This window comes from Psittacula echo, assembly GCF_963264785.1.
Source record: "Psittacula echo genome assembly, chromosome: 14".
NCBI classification, from domain to species: domain Eukaryota; kingdom Metazoa; phylum Chordata; class Aves; order Psittaciformes; family Psittacidae; genus Psittacula; species Psittacula echo.
Window position 1 is genome coordinate 5,864,931 of NC_137750.1, and position 14,410 is coordinate 5,879,340.

At 63.0% G+C, this 14,410-nt stretch overlaps 2 protein-coding genes across 2 annotated transcripts in view; both read right to left on the minus strand.

The window, feature by feature from the left end:
• Positions 1 to 1,845: 1,845 nt before the first annotated feature.
• CDC42EP4 (CDC42 effector protein 4) lies at positions 1,846 to 2,766 on the minus strand (the record flags this gene model as incomplete). Its single annotated transcript, XM_080629092.1, has 1 exon — positions 1,846 to 2,766. The coding sequence occupies one exon, from the start codon at positions 2,764 to 2,766 to the stop codon at positions 1,846 to 1,848; it is 921 nt and encodes a 306-aa protein (XP_080485218.1).
• A 10,159-nt stretch (positions 2,767 to 12,925) lies between these two features.
• Positions 12,926 to 14,410, minus strand: part of SDK2 (sidekick cell adhesion molecule 2) — a gene marked incomplete at both ends in the record, with an annotated part of 42,040 nt that continues 40,555 nt past the window's right edge. Inside the window, 2 exons of the mRNA XM_080629527.1 lie at positions 12,926 to 13,279; positions 14,257 to 14,383. Coding sequence (XP_080485653.1) covers positions 12,926 to 13,279; positions 14,257 to 14,383 — 481 coding nt within the window. The remainder of the gene's footprint in view (positions 13,280 to 14,256; positions 14,384 to 14,410) is intronic.

Consider the following 14,410-nt stretch of genomic DNA (forward strand, 5'->3'; position numbering starts at 1 on the left):
GGAGGAACCCATTCCTGGTGTAACAGTCTCACAGAGGGCTCTTCTGCCCCGTCGGCTCGCGGCAGCGCAGTGCTGCCGAGCGGGAGGCTGGAGCTGACAGGCGTCACAGAGATCACCATTGCCAAGTGACAGTCGCAGGCGGCCGGTGCTGGGTCACCCGGGGGCCTCTCCCCTCCCTGCACCACCAGGGAGTACAGGGTTCAAACCCCAGTGACCTACCCTGCCCCATTGCTTTGCATGAGAGCATCCGTACGGGACCAGAGCCAGGTCCCCCCCAGCAGCCCGGTGGCCTCACAGATGCAGGGACCAGCACCATCAGCTCAGGGTAGGGGATGCTGGCACAGGGCACTGGGGCTGTGCTGCAGGGACCGGGGCAGAGGCAGCCCGGTGAGCTCAGAGCAGCTGCTGTTGTTCTCCCATCCCAGACAATAGCCCAATGTCCCACACCGCGGGGCATTGCATCGGCCCTGGCACACGCACAGGACCCCATTGTGTCCCCACTGCAGCACAGCACTCACCCGCTCCCACCGGCCTCACCAGGGGAGAGCCCACCGGGAGCACTGGGGCATCAAGGGCAAGATCCATCCTCCCCATCCACCTCTAGTGAGGGAACCCTGCTTGCCGCAGAGGCAGAGCCATGGGATGGGAGCAGCCGGGACAGCCAGTCCTGCTCGGCCATCGCTCCCTGGCTGGCAGGGAATGGGGCTGCAGGAGCAGAGCAGCATCTTGGCAGAGCCATCCCTTGGCAGGATCCAGCCTGGCCAGAGGGTCCCAGCCTAGAGCCAGATCCGGTCAGTGGGAGCTCGCCCACTTCCTCCCACCACAGGGCAGATAAAGCCCGGCCTCCGCAGGGGCCACACCACCGGCCAGGGGCAATCTGCCAGGCAGGATCCAGCCAGGGATGGTGGGAGCAGCAGGACAGGGCCTGGGGATGGTGACAGCACAAAGCCGGGTCCCCGCATGCAGCAGGGTCCAACACATCCCCCCCCCCCCCCCAGGAACTCAGGGCACTGCGGTCACTACCGGTTCCTTTTATTCTTTGCATTTGTACACACATGGTCTAAAACCTGCTCCTGAACCGCCTGCGCCAGGCCAGTGTCAGCACTGCCCAGGCAGAGCAATGCCACAACAGTGGCTGCCCAGCACGGACACCTCAGGGCTCAGCCTGGCACATGGGGGACAGACCCATGCTCCCATCAGCATCCCTGGGAGCAGCCGGTGGCAGGGATGGCCAGGGGCATCCCCTCATTTGTAGTGTCAAGCATCCGGAATGGACCCATCCATCCATCCATCTGTCCGAGGGATGGGGAGCGAGCTCCCATCACAGCACAGGCCTGGAGGCTCTTGGTCTGGCAAAAGTCCCCAAGAAACCCAGGGAGTCAGAGCCTTGTCTGAGCTCCCAAGCCAAGTCCTTCCTCACAGGAAACCTCCCCTCCGTTAAAACCAAAAGCGAGAGTAAGGAAAGTTAAGTACAAATCAGAGAGCAGTAAAAACTGTACGGTGGAAAAAAATAGATATATTACTAAAGGGGCTAAAACTTGGAAGCCTCGCCTTGGCCGGCCCTATATAGCTTTACATGGGCAAGAGGGGGCAGAAGAAAAGCTAATATCCAAAGTCCAACAGCAAGAACTGAAACAGAGTCTGCTTTCCCCTCCCGGGATGTGCCGGAGCTCCCGGGGGGTGTCGGTGTCCCCATTCCCAGGAGCTGAGCACTGTCCTGCTGGGATGGGGAGAGGGAAAGAGGCATGAGTTGAGTCCCCCCAGTGCCACCCGGTGCAGCACCGGGACATTCAGCCCCGTGTCCAACCACTGCAGATGAGAACCAGAGCTCTCAGCGCCCGCCGCTTATACTCTGATCTCATCATCATCTTCATCAGCGAACGAGAACTCCTTGTCTGGGCGTTTTGGGGGGCCCCCCCGCTGGCTCAGGGGCACAGGGATGGGGCTGCGCTCCTCTGGCCCCGAACTGCTGTCCCTGGGGGGGCAGCGAACGCCGCGGGACGGGCTCTGGCTCATTGAGAACGCTGCCGGGGAGCCAGGCAGGGTGGCAGCATCCTCATCCTCATCCTCCTCCTCCTCACGGCTCTCCTCTGCCTCAGGGTCTTCATCCTGCTCCCACTGCTCCTTATCCATGATGCTCAGGATGTCGCCGAGCATGGAGGGCCCCAGGTCGATGTGGAAGGACATGATGGACTCAGCGTGCTTCATGCCCGCCCCGCTCTTGGCCACCACCACGGGCAGCTCTGTGATGTCCCCGAAGTCGCGCTCGTCCAAGCCGGGGCTCAGCGGCCCCGCGGCCGCCCCATTTGGGCGCTGCTGCTCTTCAGGACTCCCCTCCTCGGGCAGCTTCTTGACGGGGCTGGAGGAGAGGCTCTTGGGCAGCTGCCCCGCGCTCCGGTCCACGTCCTTCTCGTTGAGCTGGGGCAGGGACACCGCGTTCTTCACAAAGAGCGCCGAGTCCCGCAGCGAGCCCAGCATGTCCCGGCGGTCACCGCGCGTCACCGACTGCGAGCGCTTGCTGCTGCGGAAGCGGCGGGACAGGAGGCTGGGCTTGGAGGCTCCCGGCTCCTCACCCATCTCCATCCCCGGCTCCCCGGCCTTGCTGGTGAGGAAGGAGGTGTCCCCAAAGGCATCCCCTGCTCTCCCCACGTGCATGGTGTGGCGGAAGTCGCCCAGCGGCGCGCTGATCATCTCGGCCGTCAGGTCCGCCCGGGAGCGCCGCTTGGAGTGGGCAGAGTTGGACACGAGCTGCTTGAGGATGGGCATCGCCGCAGTGGGATGGGGGCTGCGCCGGGGCGGCCGAGACAGAGCCAGGCTGTGCTCACAGCGATGCGCTGCACTTGGGATCCCACCGGTGTCACAAGGGGTCACTCCTAAGGGACAGCAGAAAGGGACACGGTCAGGCTTTGAGGACATGAATGGGTACAGCCCTGCCGGCACCAGCCCCATGAACCCCGTGCATGACATCCGCTCTGCTCCCCTGGGAATAGCATCCATATGTGGAATCATTCACAGGGACATGTCCTCACACACCCCGAGCTCCCCACACTTCCTAATTGCGTGGGTACCAAACCCTATCAGTGGAGCAGACAGAAAGGGTCACAAGAGAAAGACCTGGGCGCAGGGATATTGCAGGATGCTCCCCACACAAAAGGGCACCAAAAGGGATGTGGAGCAACGCCGGCACCCACCATCCCCTCCCGCACAGCCCCAGCTCACTGGAGCCTTTGGGAGCCGCGCGCCGAGAAGATGCCTGGGATATTTTTTCCCCCTTTTTTTAATTGGAAGCAAGCAGGGAGGAGCAGACGCCAGGAGGAATTGGAAACAGACGGCAGGAAGTGTGTGAGGAGGGCGTAGAGCCCCTGGGAGGCACCGCCAGCCAAGCAGCGCGCTGGGGGGAGCCGGGATGGGGACGGGCAGCACCCCACGGGTACCATTCACACCGGGCAGGATGGGGACACGGGGACATAGCTTTGCTGCTGCCTTTGAGCACCCCAAAGCCCTCCATGCTGTGGCCATACCCGGCCACCTCACTGTCCCCGCTGTGACTCAGGGGTGGCAGCAGAGATGACTGTGGCTGAGCGGGATGTGGGAAGAGCCCTGTTCCTCCTTCCCACGGCCACCCCAGTGCCACCAACGGACCTGCCCACGCGGGAGGGGACAGGGACAGAGACCACGTCACCACATCCCTGGCGCCAGGCAGCCCCAGGTGGTGCAGGGGGAGGCTGATGGGGAGGAAGGGCTCACAGCCACACGCTTCCTCCCTTCAGGAACAACCGGCAACAGCGCGGCCCCGTGAAACGCATGGGGAAGGGGCTGATGTCAATGCTCTGTGTGAGCCTTGTGGTGGGGACCCCATCCCCACCATTGCCCACCCAGCCCCACGGTGCAGCTGAGTGGCTTTGCAGGGCAGCAATCGCAGCACCACCCTAGCACAACCCGCCCCTGTACCTGCTCACTGGACACTGCAGGGGACCACAGCATCAGCCCCAAGCTCCTGGCACAGCTATGGGAGGGTTTCTGCCCCACATCCCACCCCAAACCTGCCCTGTGACACCCGTCTGTCCCCCGCTAAAGCTGCAGGATCTCATGCAGGCTGCAGAAGGAGGGACTCTGACCCCATATGTGGGGGCAAAGTCCCAGTGCCCAGCCCTTCCACGCAGCGCTTCCACATGGAGCTGGCCAGGGTGGGCATGGGGAACATGGGGAGCATCCAGTTCATCCTTAGCAGTTGTGGGACCAAGCGCAACCACTCTGCCTTCTCCACACCCTCAAACCAGGAGCCAGGATCTCATCTGTGGGCACGGCCCAGCCGCTCTCCCCTTGCCGATCTGCTTCCAGGCCGGCATTCCTGCAGCCTTTGGTTTTACATAAAACAAACACTCCCGGCGAGCTCCCCAGCTGGGCCAGGCAACCGTGCTGCTGATTTAGGCCAGCTGGGGACTGTCCTTCCCTCCTATTTAGATTTCGAGGCCAAGTCCAGCATTTGCAAGATACTTCACAAGCCTTGGCTCGGAGGCCAGTGGGAGGTTGGAGCATCCCCAGCGCGCTGCAGCAGCCTCCCCAGCCAGCAGCTCTCCATCACCCTCACAGCTCCAAACCAGTCGCCAAGCCCCCCCCTTGATGCTCCTGCCCACGAAGCCTTTTTGTAGTGGGCAAAGTCTCCCCCATCCCTCAATGCTCCACTCCCCAAGAGGTGATGGCAGAGCAATGGGATGCTGCTGCCTGGCTGCCAGCCCCGTCCTGCCCAGGGAGCAGGACACAGAGCTCTGTTCTCCTCCTCTTCCTCAGGGAGAACGGATCCTGTGACATTCCCACTGTGGCACTTTCACAAAGGAAACCAGGCCAGGGCAGCCTCGCAGCTGCTGCTGCTGCCTCTCAACCTACCTACCAGCGAAAGCGGCTCTGTAACCCGAGAGACTGTGCAGGCAGGCAGGCTGGCAGCGCTGCCATCCTGGAGTGAGCCCGGAGCACAGCCAAGTCCCTGCAGGACTTCGGGAAAGGGGAGGAATGAGACCTGCAAGTTTGGGTTGAGGACAAGAGGGATGAAGTGTATTGACAGAACATGCGCTTCTGCCCACACTTCAGCCCTTTGGAACCACAGGCTCCAAGGAGCGAGAGCCTCCGGTCCCCATGGACATGATTTCATCCTGCTTGCAGGACAGCGGATCCTGCAGCCAGTGTGGAGGCTGGGACAGCCCTGGGACTGTGTGCCCTGGTGATTCGAGACCCCCTCATCCTCCCCATCTCACCCTGCTCAGCACCAGGCACCCACAGAGGCACAAGTACCTTAAAGAAAGACCCCGGTGAATGGGTGCACACAGAGGGGATGTTGGGTCCAGCTGCGCTCCCACACATCCTGCCCCCGGCTCATCCCACTCACAGGCTGGGAGAGGGAAAGCATCCCAGCCAGCCCGGCCGGCTCCAAACGAGCTCTGCCGTGCACAGCACCGCAGGCAGCACCCTCCAGCCCAGAGATCAGAGGATGCTCTCCCCACCCTGCTGGGCACTGGGGCAGGGGCTGCGCAGGACCGGTCGGGGATCCGGATCCGGCTCATGTGGCCCTTTGATGTTGCTGCCTGGCAGACAGGGCACGGATCACACCCCGTCACCGCCGGCCCCGGGAGGGGACCAGCCCGTTGTCACACCCTCACACGGAGCTCCCCAGCGACTCTTCCCAGGACCCAGGGGGCAGGCGGTGCTGTTGGTGCGGGCAGCCCAGGCGCCCCGGTGACAGCCTCCTCCCGGCACGGGAACAGGTCTGGTCCTGTCCTTGGCATTGGGACGCTGCTGAAGTTCAGCCCTGGGATGCACGGAACAGCCCCGGCAGCGCCTCTGGAAGTGGAAAGTGAGCCGGCGGCGAGCCTCAAAGCCAAGGCCAGCAGACGGCTCACCAGGGTGGGAGGAGAAGCTCGGCTCTGGCCAGGGCTGCCGGCACACCGCTCACCGCCAAGCTGGGAACTCAGCGCCCCAGCACCGGCGCACCGGTGCCAACAGGAGAGCAGCGCTCCCCAAGGAACTGCCAACAGCGAGGAGCTAGCCAGAGTTCAGCACAGAACTCTTGGCAGGACACGCCACAACACGCACAGGACCATAAATCCTCGTGCTACGGGGCCACGAACCAGCCGGCGGCTCTGCAGGACGAGGAGGGGACCCTTCCCGGGGGGAAAGGTTATCTTCTCGCTGGCCCTGGCTCCATCTCGCACAACAACAGGGGCTGGCGGGGGTCCGGCAGGATACCGGGGCTAAACAGAACCTCCCGACCTCTGCGGGCTCCAGATTCCTGCGGTTTTCACTGGGGCGGACGGGAAGTAAACAGGCACATGTCCCACAGCCCGGCCACGCACCCGACCTGCGGGTAGGGCCCGGCACCCCGCAGCGCTCAGCTCGGGGGGCCGTCAACCGCGGCGGCTCTGCTGCGCTCACCACAAAACCCGGGAACAAAGGGAGAGACCGCCGCGGTCAGCACAACGGGGCCGGCAGCGGCGCGGGGCTGCCCGGTGGGGATGGAGCCCCACGGCTGGGCTAGCCCATGGGATGATGTTGGGTGGCCAGTCCCGGTGATGGGGATTGAGGCCAGCGTTGTTCTTCCAGCCCCCCGGACCCAAACCCACTGAAGCTTCTCGGTGTTAAGTCTCAGCTGGATTCGCTCCATGGTATCCGAGGGAGCTGTGTGCTAAACAGACTTGTTTACTGGGTGCCCAGCTAGGCAGCAAGCCCTGTCCCGAGGCGCAGAGACTCGTGTTCCCATCATTCCATGCCTCAGTTTCTCCCCCAGACCATTAACGATCCCAGCTCCCTTCCCAATCCATAGATTCGGCACTCGGAAACATCTATACTGAACGCAGCCACGGCCGGGGTCAAATCAGGGCGAGTCCCGCTCCTCACCAGCTCCCCCAGCACCAGGGCGGGTTTGGGAGCCAGCGCCTGCTGTGAGAGCACCCATGGGAACAGCAGGGATGCAGCGCAGGGCGGGAAGGCCCGCGGGAAGCCCCGCTCCCGGGCAGCGGGATGATGAACCGGGGAGGGGATTTCGGGCGGCCCTGACTCAGCACCCGCGGTGCCCAGCCCCGGGGTGCCGCTGGACCCACTCCAGCGCCGGGTGGATCAACCTTTCCGAGAAGGGCCGCGGGCAGCCACCGCCCCGGCCGCGGCCAGCGCCGGCTCCGGACATCGCAACTCGCCAGTGGGACCGGACGGAGCGCGGGGCGATCGCTGCCGCCGGGGCGGGGTGAGCCGCCCGGTGCCCCACGCTGGGCAAACACGGCGCCGCATCCGGTTAACTCCTTCGCCCATCGGACCGGCCCTACGGACGGGCGGGGAAGGGGGTAAGGGGAGCACCGCCGCCCGCAGGACGGTACTGGAGTGGGGCTTGGAGCAGCCCCGGGGACCCCGCCCGCCGCTGGACAATAGCCGAGCCGGAGCCCGGCTGCCTCCTCCCGTACCGAGCCGTATCGTACCGTGCTGTATCGCACCGTACCGTATGGTATCGTACCGAGCCGCACAGGGCTGACCCACACACCCCCCCCGTACCTGCGAGACCGGGGCCCGCCGCCGGTCCATGGCCGAGCCGAGCCGGAACGAAACTGCCCCCCCAAACCGCGGCGGCGGGCATGATGTCATCGCCCCGCCCGGGCCAATGGCGCGACGCCGCGTCACTGGGCAGTCCCATACCCTCCATTCAAACCCGAGTGGGGTGCTGTGGGGGGGTTTCTTGTCCCAGCTCGTGTCATGAGTGGAGCCCTCAAGTGAGGTCCGCAGCCCCTCCTGGGCCAGGGATGGGGGTACCCCGCGTCCATTCCCTTGGGGGGGATCCTAAGTGGGGTCCCCGGGGGCAGAGCAAGGGGCTGGCAGCACCCCGGGAGGAGGGAGGATGGGCAGAAGCAGGGGGTGACCGGTTCTATTTAATTAAGAGGAATTAGGAGCCGACCTCAGCTGCAGGAGGTGACGGGTGCAGCCCCAGGGCAGCACCGATGTCCCTGTTCCAGTCGTGACCGTGACCCCACACTCCTCAGCCCCCCAGCTCTGTCCCCACCCAGCCCCGCTGCTCCAACCCTGTCGGGGGGCCGGGGGCTCCCTCAGGCCGAGGCTCCGTTGGGTGACGTGTGGCCAGGAGGTGATGCTGGGGTTCCCTGTGCTCTCCCCGTCCCCTGCGATGTGCTGAAAGGGAGAGTGCAGGGCTTCAGAGCAGCTCTCGGGGATTAAATGGAGACCTTTGTGGGAGAAAAGGGGCGGGAGAGACAAGATTATCCCGAATCTGCCTAATGCGGCGTTTCTTGCGTATTCCGGAGCGTCTGGCGGCTCTTCGAGAGAGAGCCAGGCTGGGGCAGGGGGGCGGCGAGTGGGGTCCTGGGGTCCCCCGGCAGTGCCACCCTGGGGGTTCGGAGGCTGAGGCACGATGCTGCAGGGACCGACGATGTCTCCTGCCAGTAGTACAACGAGCTCCATTCCCCGCACCAGCCCAGGGGCTGTGGTTTTAGCAGCAGCCGGGTGCTCTGATGGCTCATCCAGAGCAGACGCTTCTCTCCATGGGAAGGGCAGGAGCTTGCTCACGGCATAACCATGGAGCTGCTGCTCCTGGCACTGTGGAGGAGCTGGTGTTGGCACCGTGGCCAAACCACTCAGGGCACAACCTCTGCCCACAGCCTGGCGTCCAGCACCACCACACCAGTGCCTGCAGTCTCCTTTCCAGGCCGTGCTGCTTCCTTGTCTCACACCAGTTCCGTTTCCATAGCTGGTTTTTTTTGGCAAATTTGATCTTCCTTGTTTTCCATGTGGGGAAACTGAGGCAAGAGGCAGAGCCCAGTGCTCACAGTTGAGGAGGGTCCCCTGGGAGCCACCACTGGATGCAATAGGGGTTTGTTGGTAGGTGAGAAGGAGGGTTTGCCTGAGCCCCCAGCAGCAGCTCTGCTCACCCGTGTTAATCACAGCACTGCTCGCCTCACCTGATGCTGTCATGGGAGCACTGCGCTGGCTGAGACAGCGCGGTCAGGAGGGATTAACATCAGCGGGTGGTGGGGGAAGGCTCCCATGGGCTGCCCTGGCTCCGGCTGGGAAGAGCAGGCACCCACTCAGCTTGAAAAACTGCCTCAGAGGGACAGGCCCCTTCCCTCTCCTCTCCTCTGCAGCACCTCGGGCTGTGCAGAGCCCCAGGGCTGGATCCAGCAGCGAGGTTTGGGTGCTGGGGGGCTCGGGAGCGGGTGCTTGCATCTCTGCCCCCCTCCCTAAACCCGTCACCAATTCCTTTTACTGCTTCTCAGCGGCTTTTGAAAGCAGAGAAGAAAGAACGGGCTTGAAAAGCGCTTTGAAAGGCAGAGCAGGGAGAAGCGCCCGAGTTTCCCGGCAGCCCCATCCCCTCCTCCTGCCTCAGCGCTGCCAGCTTTGTCTGCCAACACCGCCTTGGCCGCGCAGGAGATGCTGCAGAAGGAGCTTGATGCTTTCCCAGAGCCCCTTTTCCATGCTGCTCTCCCAGGGATGAGTGGTTATCCGGCTTACTGAGGGGCATCACCCGCTCAGCACCCATGGGTGCCAGGACAAGCCGTGCACAGGTTGGAGCCTGCTGTGGGCAGGCTTGTGGTGCAGATGGCTGCAGCTCCCAGCAGGGACACTCCCCTGGCCATGGAACAGGCTCACACAACCCATTATCTGCCTGGGAACCCATCACCCGGCTGTGCTGCAGCCACCCTGGCTTGTCCTGGGGGATCAGCAGCACCCATGGAAAGCACCTGCCCTGGCACAGCTTTGGCACAGGGACCACTTTGGCCATAGCAGGCACCCACATGTGCAGGAAAGGGTGCAGAGGCCTGGATCCACCTTCTCCATCTCTCTCCTCTTCCTGCTGTCCTGGGAGGATGCATCCTGCGTCCAGGAGCCCTGCAGCCTGGCAAGGCATGGGAGGTGGCAAGGCCTGGGGCACGTGGGGCTCTGAGGATGCACTGAGTCCCAGTCATGGCAGGAGGGGCTGTTCCTGTCTCCATGGCAAGGGAAAGATGGGGACACTCGGCTGTGCCCTGGGGTAATTGGAGGAAAAGGAGAGCGCAGGCTGCAGGGCTGCTGCTCCTGCACTGCCCACACCGAGTGTTTCTCTTTGCCCGCATTACTCCTCGCTTGATCCAGTCTCAACCTGGAGAAGAAACTGTTAGTACCTGACTCCTCCAACACCAAAGGGCTGCGGCTGAGATACACAAATAACGATAACTCATGGGGTTCAGCCCAGAGGTCACAACCCTCATTCCCGGCACATAAACATCTCCCCATCACAGCAGGGGCAGCGAGCAGGTACCGCTCCAGAGCTGCCCATCCACAGGGCAAGGTCTGGGATGCAGCTTCTCCCCTCTGTCCCGCTTGGCTCACCCAGTCCCGATAAGCAAGCGAAGCTCTGCCCTTGGCTGAACCGCAGGGCTCTGCCGAGCAGCAGTCAAGGGATGTGTCAAGGCCAATTCAGTCCTCAGGGACTGATTGCTGGCGACAGCTTGCCCTGCACAGAGACCTGGCAGTGCAGGCAGGGTGCAGGCAGCACAGAGCTGCCTGGAGGGACTTTAGGGAAGAGCTGGTTGTGGCAGCAGCGTGGGGAAAGAGGTGGCTGTGCTTGGCAGGGAGCACAGCATCTTCCCCTGCAAGCCCAGCCGGGCCGGTTGTATCTGTGCCGTGGGGAAACTGAGGCCGCGCAAGTGAGCAAGAGCTCCCAGTGGTGCCAATGGCACTCAGCCCATCTCTGCTGTGCCCACATTGGGCTTTGTGCCCTGGGTGGCTCCTGGACCAAGCCAGGGAGGTTCCTCACAGAGCAGAGCCACGGTGGGATGTGGGATCTGCCACTTCCTCGGGTGCTGCATCCTTGCAGTGTGGGAAACCACAATAGAAAGTGCTTGTGCTGGGTTTGCCACCATCGCTGCCACACGGCCCCGGTGCTCCAGCCACAGCCGCACTGGTGGCTTCACCGCCCGGCGCGGTGCCAGCTCCAAACCTGCTGCGGATGCTGCTGCACCCTCCAGCTTCTCCTCCTCATAGCTGGAGATGAACAGGACTGGGGCAGGCAGCAGGGCTTGGGCTCTGCTCTGCCCTGGCTGCTGGGGCTGCAGCACCTCACTGTGCTGGGAAGCACATGCAGACCCCACACAGGCACCCCAAGCATCCCTTACACAGGGAGCACCCCTTGCATGGGGATTATCCCTTGCACAAGGAGCATCCCTCACATGGGGAACTCACCTGTGCCGCTCAACTCCCCAGACCTGCTCTGCCCCATGGCTCTGGCAGCTCCATGTCCCAGCCTCAGTGGGAGGAAAGTTTCTCTTGCACAGACCAGGATGCCTGAGGCTGGAGCCAGGCTGTAAACAAGGGGCAGGATTTGTCCATGCTCTGCTTCCATGCAAATGCCTCCACCCAAGTAGGGTGGTGGAGCTCCCTTTGCTGCCCAGATTGTGGATGGGCACCCCTGGGTGCTGTGCATCCTTTAGCACCAGCTTCCAAGTAGGTCAGATGAGTCACCCACCAGATGTGGCTCCATGGCCACCACCATGTGCCATGGGGACAGTAGCTTGCTGTCAGTGATGGCACCAGCATCCCCCTTTTCTGCCCAGATCCTTGCTCACACGAGGGTGAGGGTCCAGGCATGTGCCTACAAGGGACTCAAGCCCCTGGGTCCTGGTAGCCCCCAGGCAAGGAAGCCAGAGCTGGCATCAGGCTGAGCCCCTTCCCTTAGCTCCACATCCCCCTCACCTCCATTCCCACACTGTTTGCTGCTGGAGGGGTGATGGAACCCAACCACATCACCTGGATTTTCCTGCCAGACCTGAAGGGCAGAGCAGGCAACAAGGGTGGAAACCACCCCAGGAGAAGCCTCCAGTGCTGGTGATGCCAAAAGCGCTTGGTGCATCCATCCACCTCCCTCCTTCCCCATCCCATCATTAGGTCACCGTTTCTCCTCCAGCTACAGACCCCAATGGGATGGAAACATGCAGGGATACATCCATCACTGCTCCCCGTGCCATTCTGAGCCACATCTTGGCACTGCACCTCTGCCTGGCTCCTTCCATGGTGCCACAGGGCTGACACAAGCCCAGCTAGGAGAGCAGGACAGGCTGACACATCCCAGCAGGGTGACAGAGAAGTGAGAGCCGCTGATCCTCAGGCTGTTTATTGGCATCTCCCTCGGCTCAGCCTGGCTCAGCAGTAGGCACTGCGGGGGTTTGCTATGCAGAGGCCACCAAAACAGCCCTGGACCCCCCTGGGCATCACCACCCATCGCATGTCCCTTGTGCTGCCTCTGCACAAAACCCCATTAAAAGAGACCCCAAACCACCAGCAATGGGGGGGGTGTGGTGTGTGTGGTGTGTGTGGCTGCTGCATAGCCCCATCTGAGCCTCATCCGGGGTGCAAAATCAGGGGGGTCATCAGCACCATGTGCACCCCGGCAGGGCACTCCTGGGGTTCAAGTCCTGGGCACCGAAAGGAGGAGGAATCAGTTGTCCCCTGGGTTCCTCGCATGTGGGTGCCCCTTTTCCCAAAGGCTGGGGGGTGCTGGGTTGGGGGTCCATATCCAGAGGCTTTGAATTGGGGTCTCTGTGTCACTACCGCTTGTCCCCACATCCTGGGGGGACCACAAGCGGAGGGGCCGGGGTTTGGCACGGTGAGATCCTCAGCACCACATAGGGACCCCAGCACTGCAGGTCCCGAGGGCGAAGTCCGATGCAATCCTGCGGACATTCCCAACCCTCCTCGGCTGAGCAATCCATAACACAGACGAAGAGCTGGGTTCTGCTCCGCGGGGAAGCAAACACCCCCACGGCACTGAGCCCTGGGGCCCTTCAGCCTCTTCCTCCTCCTCCTCGCTGCTTTATTCCTTAATTTTGGGGGCTTTTCCTTTACTTTTTTCCTTGTTTTTTTAGATGTATTTTCCTCTCTCCCGTGTTCTGCTTCTGTTTAAACATCAAACGAAAGAAGAAAACCCGGCGATGGGAGCCCTGGAGCCGGGGGCCAGGCTGCTGGGCGGGCGGTACAGGGTCCCGGGCTGGCTGGGGGGGTTGCCGGGGGTCTGGGGGGTGGGAGTCCTGCTGGCTTTGGGCCGGAAGAGGCTGCCCTGCTGCGTGGAGGTGCTGTTGGGCAGGGCGGCGGGGTCGGGCTCGCCGGAGTCGCTCTCGGTGTAGCTGTAAGCCTGTGCCCGAGAGATGCCCTTCTGCTGCCGCCGCCATGAGTTGTAGTACGTGGGGTCGCTGATGTAGTGGTTCACAAAGGAGTGCGCTTTCTGGTGGCCGGGGTCCACCTCGTACTCGCTGTCACTGCCCTAAAGAAGGGGATAAGAGAATGAGCACAGAGTGAGGGGCATCACCCCCCCGGCCCCAAACCAGCTCTTGGAGGGATGCTGGGGAGCACATCCCACAAGACTTGAGGGGCTGCGGCACCGCCGGGGCTGTTTCTGCTGCCTTCTAAAGCGAAACAGAACGCACACAAAAGGGCAATGGGGCCCCTCGGGGGGTCCCTGGGGCCGAGCTCCCCCCACGCAGGCAGGAGGTGTTTTTGGGAGGCGCTGCTTTCCCGCTGGCTGTAATTGGATTCAGCCTCCTCCATGCGCACAAAGAGCCCATTGAGGGCGGTGGGGAAGCTGCCCCGCGCCAGCGCCAGCTCCCGCCGCTCTTCACAGCTCCTCAAAGAGCCACTCGAGCCCCGAGCCGGCAGCGGGGAGCGGGGCCGGCATCTGCAAAGCCCCAGCCAGGGCAGGCAGCGAGGGGGGACCGGTGGGCCTGGGCACCCCCATGCTTGGGGACAGCGCTGGGGACCCCAAGGACTGGCCCTTGGGTTCAGCCTTGTCTTTTCACCCAGCAATCAGAATCCATCCAGGGTGATGCTCCCGTGGTCCCTGTGGGAGCTGCCCATGGCCACAGATGCCCTTGCTGCAGGATGAGACAAAAGTGCCATTTTCCAGGGTTGCCACCAGTAACTGGGCAGCAGGACAGGCCCCAACCCTGCTGCCCTCTCATGCCCTGTCCCCAGCAGCCCTGGGTGCACCCCATGGTGCCACATCCCCAGCACACAGGCCAGGGACTGTGCCAGCTTTGCTTTGGCTCCGTGTCACGAAGCCATGGGGGATGCTGCTCCCTAAAAAAGCAGGAGAACAGGACCGGCATTGCCTTTCCCAAGTGCACAGCAGGATGCGCGTGGTGGTGGACAGAGAGCAGGGTTGGCGCTCAGGGAGGGCTCCCAGCACTGTCCATCCTTTCCTGGTGTCCCTGTGTCCCACATCCCCATGTCCTGGGTGGGCACCTGAGAGTCGGAGACCTCGGAGGGTTTCTCGGTCAGGCTGCTGCTCTCGGCAGGGATCAGGTCGTTGTACTTGGTCACATCCTCATCCGAGTAGTGGAGGCTGCCGGGGCTGGGCCGTGGTGGGGACCTTGGGAGCAGAGGGATGCTCAGTGCA